Source organism: Nerophis lumbriciformis, linkage group LG11 (genome assembly GCF_033978685.3).
Source record: "Nerophis lumbriciformis linkage group LG11, RoL_Nlum_v2.1, whole genome shotgun sequence".
In the NCBI taxonomy this organism is placed as follows: Eukaryota; Metazoa; Chordata; class Actinopteri; order Syngnathiformes; family Syngnathidae; genus Nerophis; species Nerophis lumbriciformis.
Genome location: NC_084558.2, coordinates 44,428,816 through 44,445,263, shown reverse-complemented (window position 1 = coordinate 44,445,263; position 16,448 = coordinate 44,428,816). Strand labels below are relative to the sequence as shown.

The following is a 16,448-nucleotide window of genomic DNA, read 5'->3' as shown; positions in this document are numbered from 1 at the left end:
TAGCATGCTAACATTAGCATTTTAACTTCTTTTTTTTGCCAATTTTACAAAAGAACAACTCAGTCATATAACTTGGTACTCGATGCATGCTAACTGTTAGCATGCTAACATTAGCATTTTAACTTTTTTTTAGCCAATTTCACAGAGCAATTCAGTCATGTAACTTGGTACTTGATACATGCTAACTGTTAGCATGCTAACATTAGCATTTTAACTTTTTTTTTTTGCCAATTTTACAGAAGAACAACTCAGTCACATAACTTGGTACTTGATGCATGCTAACGTTAACATTTAAACGTATTTTTTTTTAGCCAATTTTACAGGCGAACAAGTCATATAACTTGGTACTTGCTTCATGCTAAAATTAGCATTTTAACTTTTTTTTAGCCAATTTCACAGAGCAATTCAGTCATGTAACTTGGTGCTTGATACATGCTAACTGTTAGCATGCTTACATTCCCGTGTTAACTTTTTTGTGCCAATTTTACTGACGAACAAGTCATATAACTTGGTACTTGCTTCATGCTAAAATTAGCATTTTAACTTTTTTTTTGTGCCAATTTTACAAAAGAACAACTCAGTCATATAACTTGGTACTTGATACATGCTAACTGTTAGCATGCTAACATTAGCATTTAAACTTTTTTTTTTAGCCAATTTTACAGAAGAACAACTCAGTCATATAACTTGGTACTTGCTACATGCTAACATTAGCATTTAAAAACATTTTTTTTAGCCAATTTCACAGAAGAACAATTCAGTCATATAACTTGGTACTTGATACATGCTAACTGTTAGCATGCTAACGTTAACATTTAAACTTTTTTTTTTTTAGCCAATTTTACAGGCGAACAAGTCATATAACTTGGTACTTGTTTCATGCTAAAATTAGCATTTTAACTTTTTTTTTGTGCCAATTTTACTGAAGAACAACTCAGTCATATAACTTGGTACTTGATACATGCTAACTGTTAGCATGCTAATATTAGCATTTTAACTCTTTTTTTTTTTTGGCCAATTTTATAAAAGAACAACTCAGTCATATAACTTGGTACTCGATGCATGCTAACTGTTAGCATGCTAACATTAGCATATTAACTTTTTTTTAGCCAATTTCACAGAGCAATTCAGTCATGTAACTTGGTACTTGATACATGCTAACTGTTAGCATGCTAACATTAACATTTTAAGTTGATTTTTTTAGCCAATTTTACAGAAGAACAACTCAGTCATATAACTTGGTACTTGCTACATGCTAACTGTTAGCATGCTAACATTAACATTTTAAGTTGATTTTTTTAGCCAATTTTACAGAACAACAACTCAGTCATATAACTTGGTACTTGCTACATGCTAACTGTTAGCATGCTAACATTAACATTTAAACTTTTTTTTTTTTGCCAATTTTATAGACGAACAAGTCATATAACTTGGTACTTGCTTCATGCTAAAATTAGCATTTTAACTTTTTTTTGTGCCAATTTTACAAAAGAACAACTCAGTCATATAACTTGGTACTTGATAACTGTTAGCATGCTAACATTAGCATTCTAACTTTTTTTTTTAGCCAATTTCACAGAAGAACAATTCAGTCATATAACTTGGTACTTGATACATGCTAACTGTTAGCATGCTAACATTAGCATTTTAATTTTTTATTTAGATAATTTTACAGACAAACAACTCAGTCATATAACTTGGTACTTGATACATGCTAACTGTTAGCATGCTAATGTTAGCATTCTAGCATTTTAACTTTTTTAGCCAATTTTACAGACGAACACCACACAGTCTTACAACTTGGTACTTGATACAAGTTAACTGTTAGCATGCTAATGTCAACGGTGTATAACATGGTAACTCTTTCCGCCAAAATTACAGCAGAACACCCTGGTACTCAATACATGCTAACTGATCATACCTAATTTTACTTGCGTACACTTCCTAGTCGTATGACTCGTTTAAGTTTTGCTTGCACTTTTCAGCATTCACACGCAATTTCTCCTAAACTTGCATATTCTATTTTTTTTGTGTAATGTTCTAATCCGGAATGTTTTCATTTAGTCTTTAGAATGTGTCACGGGCCAGTGGCCGCACTTTGGACTGCTCTGACCTGGACTTTTAGAGCTATTTCAGTGACATTTTGTGGGCCAAGAACTACCTGATTGACGAGTCTTGATGGCGACTTTGTCCTGTGTGTGCTCCAGTACCAGCAGGAGATCGCTCTGCTGCAGGAGAAGCTGCGGGCGTCGGTGCAGAAGCTGGAGGAGTACGAGGCCCGTCTCAAAGGTCAGGACGAGCAGGCCCAGAAGGTGCTGATGGAGTACCAGGCCAGGCTGGAGGAGTCGGAGGAGCGACTGCGCCGGCAGCAGGATGACAAGGACCTCCAGATGAAAGGGATCATCAGCAGGTGAGGAAAGCGTCAGAAGGCTCTCGCGGCCTCACGCTCGTCTCACGTCGCACGTCTTGCTCAGGTTGATGTCGGTGGAGGAGGAGCTGAAGAAAGACCACTCGGACATGCAGGCCGTGGTGGACTCCAAGCAGAATATCATCGACGCACAGGTCAGTTGGTGCAACGCGTAAAGACGGAAGATCGAGGAAGGGTTGAAAACGGAGTAGTCGTCCCTCCTTGGGTAGAAAAATGTATTCATTTTCCATTCCTCAATGAATGGAATATTTTTAAAGAGCATAATTAGAGCCCTCCAAGCATGCATAAAGTACTTACCGTATTTTTCGGACTATAAGTCGCAGTTTTTTTCATAGTTTGGCCGGGGGTTCGACTTATACTCAGGAGCGACTTATGTGTGAAATTATTAACACATTACCGTAAAATATCAAATAATATTATTTAGCTCATTCACGTAAGAGACTAGACCAGGGGTCGGCAACCCGCGGCTCCGGAGTCGCATGCGGCTCTTTGATCACTCTGATGCGGCTCAGCAGCTTACTTGCTGAACCCCCCAATTTTCCCGTGAGACTTCCGGATTTCAGTGCCTCTCGCAGAAAACTCCCGGGATTAATATTCACCGATTTTCACCCTTACAGCTATAATAAGGGCGTGCCATGATGATACAACATTTGGCGCCCTCTACAATCTGTATTAACAGCGTGCCAGTCCAACAATTGTTATACAATATACATCTTCTGTTAGCACACGTACGTGACAGCAAGGCATACTTGGTCAACAGCCACACAGGTTACACTGACGGTGACCATATAAAACAACTTTAACACTCTTACTAATAATGCGCCACACTTTGAACCAAAACCAAACAAGAATGGCAAACACATTTCGGGAGAACATCTGCACCTTAACACAAAAAAACACAACAGAACAAACACCCAGAATCCCATGCAGCCCTGACTCTTCCGGGCTACATTATACACCCCTGCTACCACCAAACCCCGCACCCACCCCAACCCTGCTCCCTCACACACACACACACACACACACCCCTGTGCTCGGTTGAGGTGGGCGGGGTTTGGTAGCGGGGGTGTATAATGTATCCCGGAACAGTTAGGGCTGCATGGGATTCTGGGTATTTGTCCTGTTGTGTTTATGCTGTGTTACTGTCCAGATGTTCTCCCGAAATGTGTTTGTCATTCTTGTTTGGTTTGGGTTCACAGTGTGGCGCATTATTAGTAAGAGTGTTCAAGTTTTTTATACCGCCACCGTCAGTGTAACCTGTGTGGTTGTTGACCAAGTATGCATTGCTGTCACCTACGTGAGCAAGCGGAAACACCTTTCAACGTGTGGCTGATCAGGCACGCAGGTCGTAGTGGGTGCTATATGCTGTACCATCACGGCACGCATGACGCTGACAAGCGCCATTCATTTAAAACCCGCGTGCTGCACCAGCTTTCAAATTCCATAGAAAGGTGTGGGCAGCGTGTCTGAGACCCTTGGTTAATACATAGCACAAAGCAAAAAAAAAACTTTGTATGCAGTGTTATTTCATTTAAAATTTCAAAAATATTTTGCGGCTCCCATTGTTTTCTATAATTTGCGAAACTGGTCAAAATGGCTCTTTGACTGGTAAAGGTTGCCGACCCCTGGACTAGACGTATAAGATTTCATGGGATTTAGCGATTAGGAGTGACAGATTGTTTGGTAAACGTATGTTATACAGGACCGTCTCAGAAAATTAGAATATTGTGATAAAGTCCTTTATTTTCTGTAATGCAACTAAAAACATGAAAATGTCATACATTCTGGATTCATTACACATCAACTGAAATATTGCAAACCTTTTATTATTTTAATATTGCTGATTATGGCATACAGCTTAAGAAAACTCAAAAATCCTATCTCAAAAAATTAGAACATTTCCTCAGACCAAGTAAAAATAAAGGATTTATAACAGCAAAACAAAATCAAACATTTGAAAATGTCAATTAATGCACTCAGTACTTGGTTGCACGGATTAGTGCACCAATGCGTTGTGGCATTGCTGAGGTGTTATGGATGCTTCAATAGCGGCCTTTAGCTCATTTGCATTATTGGGTCTGGTGTCTTTCAGCTTCTTCTTCACAATACCCCACAAATTCTCTATGGGGTTCAGGTCAGGGGAGTTGGCAGGCCAATCGAGGACAGTAATGCCATGGTCAGTACACCAGTTACTGGTGGTTTTGGCACTGCTGGATCATGCTGGAAAATGAAATCATCATCTCCATAGAGCTTTTCAACAGATAGAAGCATGTAGCTGTATTCCCATGGTCAAGCCACTCCTGAACTCAAAACAACGGAAGAAGTGTCTGACTTGGGCTATGGAAAAGAAGCACTGGACAGTTGCAGAGTGGTCCAGAGATCTGTTTTCAGACGAAAGCAAGTTTTGTATTTAATTTGGAAGTCAAGGCGCTAGAGTCTGGAGGAGCAAAATCCAAGTTGCTTGAAATCCAGTGTGAAGTTCTCACAGTCAGCAATGGTTTGGGGAGCCATGTCAGCTGCTGGTGTTGGTCCACTGTGTTTCATCAAGTCCAGAGTCAATGCAGCTGTGTACCAAGAGATTTTAGAGCACTCCATGCTTCCATCTGTTGAAAAGCTCTATGGAGATGATGATTTCATTTTCCAGCATGATCCAGCAGTGCCAAATCCACCAGTAACTGGTGTACTGACCATGGCATTACTATCCTCGATTGGCCTGCCAACTCCCCTGACCTGAACCCCATAGAGAATTTGTGGGGTATTGTGAAGAAGAAGCTGAAAGACACCAGACCCAATAATGCAAATGAGCTAAAGGCCGCTATTGAAGCATCCTGGGCATCCATAACACCTCAGCAATGCCACAGGCTTATTGCCTCCATGCCACGCCGCATTGATGCAGTAATCCGTGCAAAAGGATTCCCAACCAAGTACTGAGTGCATTAATTGACATTTTCAAATGTTTGATTTTGTTTTGCTGTTATAAATCCTTTATTTTTACTTGGTCTGAGGAAATATTCTTGAGTTTTCTTAATCTGTATGCCATAATCAGGCTTTTTTGACGATATCCGATATCCCGATATTGTCCAACTCTTAATTACCGATACCGATATCAACCGATACATACAGTCGTGGAATTAACACATTATTATGCCTAATTTGGACAACCAGGTATGGTGAAGATAAGGTCCTTTTTAAAAAAAATTATAAAATAAGATAAATACATTTAAAAAAAAAATCTTGAATAAAAAAGAAAGTAAAACAATATAAAAACAGTTACATAGAAACTAGTAATTAATGAAAATGAGTCAAATTAACTGTTAAAGGTTAGTACTATTAGTGGACCAATCATGTGTGCTTACGGACTGTATCCCTTGCAGACTGTATTGATATATATTGATATATAATGTAGGAACCAGAATATTAATAACAGAAAGAAACAACCCTTTTGTGTGAATGAGTGTAAATGGGGGAGGGAGGTTTTTTGGGTTGGTGCACTAATTGTAAGTGTATCTTGTGTTTTTTATGTTGATTTAATTTAAAAAAAAAACGATACCAATAATTATTTATTATTATACATTAATTAATTTCCGATATTACATTTTAAAGCATTTATCAATATCCCTAGTTTTTTTCCTTCTTTATTATGCATTTTCGGCCGGTGCGACTTATCCTCCGAAAAATACGGTACTGTTAAGGGTGTAACGGTACACAAAACCTCGGTTCGGTACAGAGGTCACGGTTCGGTTCATTCTCGGTACAGTAAGAAAACAACAAAATATCCGTGGGCTGAAACCGTTCAGCCAAAACCTCGTCCACTTGTCACTTTTGTGTGAGTGAGTGTAAATGGGGGAGGAAGGTTTTTTGGGTTGGTGCACTAATTGTAGGTGTATCTTGTGGTTTTTATGTTGATTTAATAAATAAAAAATAAAAAAAATAAAAAAATAAAAAAACGATATCGATAATGAAAAAAACCGATACCGATATTTTCTAATATTACATTTTAATGCATTTATCGGCAGGCCGATCTCATTTACCCTTTTATTCTTAAAAGGGACATGCCATCAAATAATTGGTAAGCGCATTTAAAGCATGCAAACTGTTATAATGACACTACCTATTTAGGAATGGAAATGGAGAATGGTTAGGGAGCGGAATCAAAGCGACATTGTTGAAATTCATCCTAGCATCAAGTGGTGTCCTATGGAGTCCACTGCGTTTACATCAGTGCTTCTCAAACGGTGTCAAAGAAGCTGAGAGGCAAGGGACTTTAAAGTATTATCGTCTTTTTTCCCCCATTTTTGAACAATACACAAGCCTGCAGCTAGGTGGCAGCACTGCTCAAATTAATCAACAGACTCAAACAGGACCTATGTTTATTGCTTGTGCTTGCAATATGTGAAATATAGATATCCTTTTTTATTCATTAGACCAGTACTTTTACCCTACTTTACAGGCTATAGAGCGCATCGGTATTTAAGCCAGTGTTTTTCAAACAGATACAGTCTGGTGTGCCGTGGGAGATTATGCCATTTCACCTATTTGGGTTAAAAATATTTTTTGCAAACCAGTAATTACAGTCTGAAAATTATGTGTTGTTGTTGAGTGTCGCTGCTGTCTACAGGGACTGATGGACTAACGAGAGACTAAAAGGTGACTAAGGGAAGACTAATGGACTAAAGGACTAAGGGGGACTAATGGACTAAGGGGGGACTACAAGGGGGCTAATGGACTAAGGGGGGGACTACAAGGGGGCTAATGGACTAAAACGTGACAAAAAGGGGACTAATGGACTAAAAGGACTGAAAAGTGATGAAGGGGGACTAAAAGGGGACTACAAGAGGACTAAAAGGGGGCTGATGGACTAAAAGGTGACTAAGGGGAGACTAATGAACTAAAGGACTGAAAAGTCACTAAAGGGGACTAATGGACTAAAAGGGGACTACAAGAGGACTAAAAGGGGGCTGATGGACTAAAACGTGACTAAAAGGGGACTGATGGAATAAAAGGAGACAGGGGACTAATGGACTAAAGGGGGACTTATGGACTAAAAGGTGACTATGGGGAGACTAATGGACTAAAAGGTAACTAAGGGGGACTAATGGACTAAAAGGGGACTACAAGAGAACTAAAAGTGGGCTGATGGACTAAAACGTGACTAAAAGGGGACTAATGGACTAAAAGGTGATTAAGGAGGGGACTAATGGACTAAAGGGGGGACTAATGGGCTAAAGAGAGACTAAAAGAGGACCAATAGACTAAAAGGGGACGGGAGAACTAATGGACTAAAGGAGGACTAATGGAGTGAAAAGTGACGAAGGGGGACTAATGGACTAAAAGGGGACTACAAGAGGACTAAAAGGGGACTAATGGACTAAAAGGTGACTAAAGAGAGACTAAAAGGGGACCAATGGACTAAAAGGGGACTAATGGACTAAAAGGTGACTATGGGGAGACTAATGGACTAAAAGGGGACTAATGGACTAAAAGGGGACTAAGGGGAGACCAATGGACTAAAAGATGACTATGGGAAGACTAATTGACTAAAAGGGGACTGATGGACTAAAAGGTGATTAAGGAGGGGACTAATGGACTAAAGGGGGGACTAATGGACTAAAGAGAGACTAAAAGAGGACCAATGGACTAAAAGGGGACGGGGGAACTAATGGACTAAAGGAGGACTAATGGAGTGAAAAGTGACGAAGGGGGACTAATGGACTAAAAGGGGACTATGGCGAGACTAATGGACTAAAAGGGGACTAAGGGGAGACTAATGGACTAAAGGACTGAAAAGTGACGAAGGGAATAAGCGGTAGAAAATGGATGGACTGATTTTATTTAACACTATATTATTATTTATACACCTACAGTGATCACAGAGACAGGTTGTTTTTGTGTTACTGTATATATTTGTTTTTCTGAAAAATCCCACTTAATATACTTTGGGTAACAACAGTCAATATTTATTTATTTTATTTTTTTTAGGGGGGTAACAGTCAATATTTCTTTTTTCTTTTTTTTTTTCTTATAATATAAAAGTGAGCTTTTGTTAAACCAAATATTGTGGTTTTTTTTCTATATACAACAACCTATCTGGATTCGATAAGAGAATCGATAAGGAATCGGTTCGATAAGAGGATTTGGTAATGGGCTCGAACTCGATAATTTATTATCAAACATCATCCCTAGGCATAATAATGTGTTAATTCCACGACTGTATATATCGGTATCGGTTGATATCGGAATCGGTAATTAAGAGTTGGACAATATCGGCAAAAAAGCCATTATCGGACATCTCTAGTAACCATCCATATGAATGAAGTGTGCTGTGACGACTGTCCTACAAAAGTGTTCGGTCTTACGTGTGTTTGTGCGCAGGAGAAGCGCATCGCCTCGCTGGACGACGCCAACGCCCGCCTGATGAGCGCCCTGACCCAGCTGAAGGAGCGCTACAGCACGCAGTCGCGTAACGGCATCTCCCCCACCAACCCCAGCAAACTGCAGATCACCGAGAACGGAGAGTTCCGGAACAGCAGCAACTGCTAGAGACTCCAAGGAACGGAAAGAAAAAAAAAACATGTTCTTACGGAGAGGACAGCGAGGATGCGGGGCGGAGCTTGTACATAGGAAATATCCAGTTTCCATTGGGACGTATGCTGACGCTGTGACGGCGGTTGGAGCCGCCTGGGATCGACCACTACACACACACACACACGCCCACACCCGGAGAACCAGTGCTCCTTCTTCAAGTTGATGTTTATAGACAACCAAATAGGAACTACAAATCCTGAGATTTATAGTTCCCCCCTTCCCTCCCCCCCATGTGGTGCACTTTGTGACAGCTATTGGTACATGAAAGGCCTTAAGCTCGGATGTTCCTTGCAAAGAGTCAAGTGGGGGGAAAAGGCACAATTGTATACTGTGGATGTGTAAAGAATAGAGCTTGTACAAAGTTATTATGGAAGTACATGAGATCTATGTGATGATGCTATATTGAATATAGATGTATGCATTTCCTTTCTGCGTCTAGACTATACACACACACACATATATATATATATACTTATATTTGATAATTTCAAATATACGAGCAGACTTGTTTTTAGGAGTTGTATTTTTCTTCTTAAAGGGGTACTACACTTTTTCTTATTATTCACAATCCTGAGAGACATGACGAGAGATTTTTTTTTTTTTTTTTTTTTAACACATTCTATTAGAGATGTTTGATAATACCGGACTGCCGATATCATCGGCCGATAAATGCTTTAAAATGTGATATCGGAAATTATCGGTATCGGTTTCACAAAGTAAAATGCATGACTTTTTAAAACGCCGCTGGTACACGGATGTAGGGAGAAGTACAGAGCGCCAATAAACCTTAAAGGCACATAATATCTACGGCTTTTCACACACACAAGTGAATGCAACTCATATTTTGGTCAACAGCCATACAGGTCACACTGAGGGTGGCCGTATAAACAACGTTAACACTGTTACAAATATGCGCCACACTGTGAACCCACACCAAACAAGAATGACAAACACATTTCGGGAGAACATCTGCACCGTAACACAACAGAACAAATACCCAGAAGCCCTTGCAGCACTAACTCTTCCCGGACGCTACAATATACACCCCCCGCTACCTCAACCCCGCCCCCCCCCTCCAATCCCGCCCACCTCAACCTCCTCAAATTCCAAGCTGCTGTTTTGAGGCATGTTAAAAAAAAAAAAAGCACTTTGGTGACTTCAATAAGAAATATGGCAGTGCCATGTTGGCATTTTTTTTTTCCATAACTTGAGTTGATTTATTTTGGAAAACCTTGTTACATTGTTTAATGCATCACAACAAAATTAGGCATAATAATGTGTTAATTTCACGACTGTATATATCGGTATCGGTTGATATCGGAATCGGTAATTAAGAGTTGGACAATATCGGAATATCGGCAAAAAAGCCATTATCGGACATCTCTATATTAAATACATTTTGTCAAAAGATCGCTTACAATAGACTACATCAATTCTGCCTATAAAGCCCCTAAAAAAACATCCAAAGACCTCCATTGAGGTTTTATATACATGATGTAAATATATATGTAATGTAACAGCCACATTAATATTTACATATTTGGCGCATTAATCTTAAAAACTCATCACATTGCTTTTTGTTTTGTTCTTCATCACTGATTTCTGCTCACTGCAGACTTTACGAGAGCCAACAAATATAATAAAACATTACCTACTGTACAAGGTCTGCTGTCATTAGGATGCCGACTGCCAGGATGTTGATATATTCCCTTTCAGATGAAAAATTACTCATAATTTGCACGAAGAAACGGGGTGCAGGGGCAACAAGTGCTTTCCGTGTCGTACTCGCCAGTTTAAAATTATCGGATTATATTCTCAGCCATCTACTGACCAGGTGTGAGGCCTGATGTATGATCTAGAATAAACCTACAGGGAGCAGGGAAGCGAGGAAACAGCATCTGAGCCGAGGATGTTGTTGTGGCTTGTGCAGCCCTTTGAGACACTCGTGATTTAGGGCTATATAAGTAAACATTGATCGATTGAGTGATGTAAACATCGGGACATGATCACGGCGCCGTTATAGAGTGTGTTAGCGTTTGTAATAACAATATCACTAATACTTGGTTAAACTTCAAGGCACAAAATGTAAATGGAGTATTATTGGCGCTTTTTATCGGATTTCATCGGCTCCTCTGTTAGCAGACTAGTATTTATGCTTATTTATTATTTAGAATGCATTGAAAACAAATCATGTCTCTCATAATGATTGTGAACGATAGGCAAAATTCCAAAGAAAAGTGCAGTTCCCTTTTAAAAAGGATGACTGACGTAGTGACGAGAAGGTAAACCGGAAGCACCGGTGCCGCTTCCTTCAGAATCGGATTCTAGTTGATGGATCGATTCTTTGTTGAATCTCAGTCATGTTTTTTTGGCGGGAGTAGCTTGAGACACGTTGTACACTGGACCGGAATCAACTTTGGTTACCGTTTCTCTACCCGCTTGCTTTGGTCCTGACTTTAGAAGCAGAATCCTTCTTCTAGGGTTATACAATCCTAACCTACCCTCAAACACTAAGGCCCAATACTTCCAAGTGACCTCGCAGATCTTCCTACATATCGAGTGCCAGGAGAAACATGGCAGACCAGAGAAGCGTACACACGTTAGTAATTTTTACAGTAACACCAAATGGTTAGCTTGGTTGGAATGACGATGTTTCAAAAATAACATTTCACATACCGTAAGATGATTCGCTAACATTTGCTTACTTCGCAGAAAATGTCTTCTCAACAGTCTTCTTCTGAATAAAGACAGGTGAAAGAGAAAGACGATCAACAAACATTTGTCTCTGTCGGCAAACGGCGAAGGTTTGACAACGTAGCTAGACTCGTACGGATTTCTTGGGGCGTATTTTCAACACAAAGGACCAAGAGAGAGTATTCGGATCGGGCCTAAATCCTACCCCAAAAACCCGAACTTATCACTTACACTCCCAACCCTTAAACTCAACCCGTACTGGGAAGTCGGAACATCCGAGTTACTCGTGGGAAATTTTAACTGGAACGCCCCTCCAGGTCGGAGTTACAAAGACGGAACAACGTAAACAAACATTTGTCGGCAAACGGCGAAGGTTTGACGAGGTAACAAGACTCGGACACATTTCTTGGGGCGTATTTTCAACACAAAGGACTAAGAGGGAGTATTCGGATCGGGCCTAAAGTCTTGAATCCTACCCCAAAAACCCGAACTTATCACTTACACTCCCAACCCTTAAACTCAACCCGTACTGGGAAGTCGGAACATCCGAGTTCCTCGTGGGAAGTTTTAATTGGAACGCCCCTCCAGGTCGGAGTTACAAAGACGGAACAACGTAAACAAACATTTGTCGGCAAACGGCGAAGGTTTGACGACGTAGCTAGACTTGTACGGATTTCTTGGGACGTATTTTCAACACAAAGGACCAAGAGGGAGTATTCGGATCGGGCCTAAAGTCTTGAATCCTACCCCAAAAACCCGAACTTATCACTTACAATCCCAACCCTTAAACTCAACCCGTACTGGGAAGTCGGAACATCAGAGTTCCTCGTGGGAAGTTTTAACTGGAACGTCCCTCCAGGTCGGAGTTACAAAGACGGAACAACATAAACAAACATTTGTCGCCGTCAGCAAACGGCGAAGGTTTGACGAGGTAGCGAGACTCGTACGAATTTCTTGGGGTGTATTTTCAACACAAAGGACCAAGAGGGAGTATTCGGATCGGGCCTAAAGTCTTGAATCCTACCCCAAAAACCCGAACTTATCACTTACACTCCCAACCCTTAAACTCAACCCGTACTGGGAAGTCGGAAGATCCGAGTTCCTCGTGGGAAATTTTAACTGGAACGCCCCTCCAGGTCGGAGTTACAAAGACGGAAAAACGTAAACAAACATTTGTCGCCGTCAGTAAACGGCAAAGGTTTGACGAGGTAGCGAGACTCGTACGAATTTCTTGGGGCGTATTTTCAACACAAAGGACCAAGAGGGAGTATTCGGATCGGGCCTAAAATCTTGAATCCTACCCCAAAAACCTGAACTTATCACTTACACTCCCAACCCTTAAACTCACACCGTACTGGGAAGTCGGAACATCCGAGTTCCTCGTGTGAAGTTTTAACTGGAACGCCCCTCCAGGTCGGAGTTACAAAGACGGAACAACGTAAACAAACATTTGTTGCGGTCGGCAAACGGCGAAGGTTTGACGAGGTAGCGAGACTCGTACGAATTTCTTGGGGCGTATTTTCAACACAAAGGACCAAGAGGGAGTATTCGGATCGGGCCTAAAGTCTTGAATCCTACCCCAAAAACTCGTACTTATCACTTACACTCCCAACCCTTAAACTCACCCCTACTGGGAAGTCGGAGCATCCAAGTTCTTCGTGGGAAGTTTTTACTGGAACGCCCCTCCAGGTCGGAGTTACAAAGACGGAACAACATAAACAAACATTTGTCGCCGTCAGCAAACGGCGAAGGTTTGACGAGGTAGCGAGACTCGTACGAATTTCTTGGGGCGTATTTTCAACAGAAAGGACCAAGAGGGAGTATTCGGATCGGGCCTAAAGTCTTGAATCCTACCCCAAAAACCCGAACTTATCACTTACACTCCCAGCCCTTAAACTCAACCCGTACTGGGAAGTCGGAACATCCGAGTTACTCGTGGGAAGTTTTAACTGGAACGCCCATCCAGGTCGGAGTTACAAAGACGGAACAACGTAAACAAACATTTGTCGCTGTCGGCAAACGGTGAAGATTTGACGAGGTAGCGAGACTCGTACAAATTTCTTGGGGTGTATTTTCAACACAAAGGACCAAGAGGGAGTATTCGGATCGGGCCTAAAGTCTTGAATCCTACCCCAAAAACCCGAACTTATCACTTACACTCCCAACCCTTAAACTCAACCCGTACTGGGAAGTCGGAACATCCGAGTTCCTCGTGGGAAATTTTAACTGGAATGCAGCTCCAGGTCGGAGTTACAAAGACGGAACAACGTAAACAAACATTTGTCGCCGTCAGTAAACGGCAAAGGTTTGACGAGGTAGCGAGACTCGTACGAATTTCTTGGGGCGTATTTTCAACACAAAGGACCAAGAGGGAGTATTCGGATCGGGCCTAAAATTTTGAATCCTACCCCAAAAACCTGAACTTATCACTTACACTCCTAACCCTTAAACTCACACCGTACTGGGAAGTCGGAACATCCGAGTTCCTCGTGTGAAGTTTTAACTGGAACGCCCCTCCAGGTCAGAGTTACAAAGACGGAACAACGTAAACAAACATTTGTTGCGGTCGGCAAACGGCGAAGGTTTGACGAGGTAGCGAGACTCGTACGAATTTCTTGGGGCGTATTTTCAACACAAAGGACCAAGAGGGAGTATTCGGATCGGGCCTAAAGTCTTGAATCCTACCCCAAAAACTCGTACTTATCACTTACACTCCCAACCCTTAAACTCACCCCTACTGGGAAGTCGGAGCATCCGAGTTCTTCGTGGGAAGTCTCAACTGGAACGCCCCTCCAGGTCGGAGTTACAAAGACGGAACGTAAACAAACATTTGTCGCCGTCGGCAAACGGCGAAGGTTTGACGAGCTAGCGAGACTCGTACGAATTTCTTGGGGCATATTTTCAACACAAAGGACCAAGAGGGAGTATTCGGATCGGGCCTAAAGTCTTGAATCCTACCCCAAAAACTCGTACTTATCACTTACACTCCCAACCCTTAAACTCACCCCTACTGGGAAGTCGGAGCATCCGAGTTCTTCGTGGGAAGTCTCAACTGGAACGCCCCTCCAGGTCGGAGTTACAAAGACGGAACGTAAACAAACATTTGTCGCCGTCGGCAAACGGCGAAGGTTTGACGAGCTAGCGAGACTCGTACGAATTTCTTGGGGCATATTTTCAACACAAAGGACCAAGAGGGAGTATTCGGATCGGGCCTAAAGTCTTGAATCCTACCCCAAAAACCCGAACTTATCACTTACACTCCCAACCCTTAAACTCACCCCGTACTGGGAAGTCGGAACGTCCGAGTTCCTCGTGGGAAGTTTCAACTGGAATGCCCCTCCAGGTCGGAGTTACAAAGACGGAACAACGTAAACAAACATTTGTCGCTGTCGGCAAACGGCGAAGGTTTGACGAGGTAGCGAGACTCGTATGAATTTCTTGGGGCGTTTTTTCAACACGAAGGACCAAGGGGCAAGAGGGAGTATTCGGATTGGGCCTAAAGTCTTGAATCCTACCCCAATAACCCGAACTTATCACTAACACTCCCAACCCTTAAACTCACCCCGTACTGGGAAGTCGGAACGTCCGAGTTCCTCGTGGGAAGTTTCAACTGGAATGCCCCTCCAGGTCGGAGTTACAAAGACGGAACAACGTAAACAAACATTTGTCGCTGTCGGCAAACGGCGAAGGTTTGACGAGGTAGCGAGACTCGTATGAATTTCTTGGGGCGTTTTTTCAACACGAAGGACCAAGGGGCAAGAGGGAGTATTCGGATTGGGTCTAAAGTCTTGAATCCTACCCCAAAAACCCGAACTTATCACTTACACTCCTAACCCTTAAACTCACCCCGTACTGGGAAGTCGGAACATCCGAGTTACTCGTGGGAAGTTTTAACTGGAACGCCCCTCCAGGTCGGAGTTACAAAGACGGAACAACGTAAACAAACATTTGTCGCCGTCAGCAAACGGCGAAGGTTTGACGAGGTAGCGAGACTCGCACGAATTTCTTGGGGCGTATTTTCAACACAAAGGACCAAGAGGGAGTATTCGGATCGGGCCTAAAGTCTTGAATCCTACCCTAAAAACCCGAACTTATCACTTACACTCCCAACCCTTAACTCAACCCGTACTGGGAAGTCGGAACATCCGAGTTACTCGTGTGAAGTTTTAACTGGAACGACCCCTCCAGGTCGGAGTTACAAAGACGGAACAACGTAAACAAACATTTGTCGCCGTCGGCAAACGGCGAAGGTTTGACGAGGTAGCGAGACTCGTAAGAATTTCTTGGGGCGTTTTTTCAATACGAAGGACCAAGAGGGAGTATTCGGATCGGGCCTAAAGTCTTGAATCCTACCCCAAAAACCCGAACTTATCACTTACACTCCCAACCCTTAAACTCACCCCGTACTGGGAAGTCGGAACGTCCGAGTTCCTCGTGGGAAGTTTCAACTGGAACGCCCCTCTAGGTCGGAGTTGGCTTCAAAAGATGGCTGCTCTGAATGTAAACAATAATAACCATTATTAGCACTTTGGATGAGTTTTTTTTGCGCTAAATCAGCCATTTACGATGTTTTGTTGGTCTCCACTACATTTTTTCCTGTAGCGTATACGTTTATGTCTGTTTCCTCTTCATCTGCCATGTCGAAAGGCTGCATAGAGAGTGCCTATTTTCCCACAAGTTGTTTATATTCAGACAAGAGTCATTTTCATGGATCATCTCGATTTCCGACATCGTAACTGAA

General features: G+C 42.0%; 1 protein-coding gene across 3 annotated transcripts in view; it reads left to right on the top strand.

Annotated features, from left to right (window-relative positions):
• dab2ipb (DAB2 interacting protein b) overlaps nt 1-12,940 on the top strand; it is a 426,738-nt gene extending 413,798 nt beyond the window's left edge. For all 3 annotated transcript variants that reach the window (XM_061966503.2, XM_072914155.1, XM_061966504.2), the window contains 3 exons: nt 2,208-2,410; nt 2,475-2,562; nt 8,801-12,940. In XM_061966503.2, coding sequence (XP_061822487.1) covers nt 2,208-2,410; nt 2,475-2,562; nt 8,801-8,968 — 459 coding nt within the window. In that variant the 3' untranslated portion in view covers nt 8,969-12,940. The remainder of the gene's footprint in view (nt 1-2,207; nt 2,411-2,474; nt 2,563-8,800) is intronic.
• Nucleotides 12,941-16,448: the final 3,508 nt, after the last annotated feature.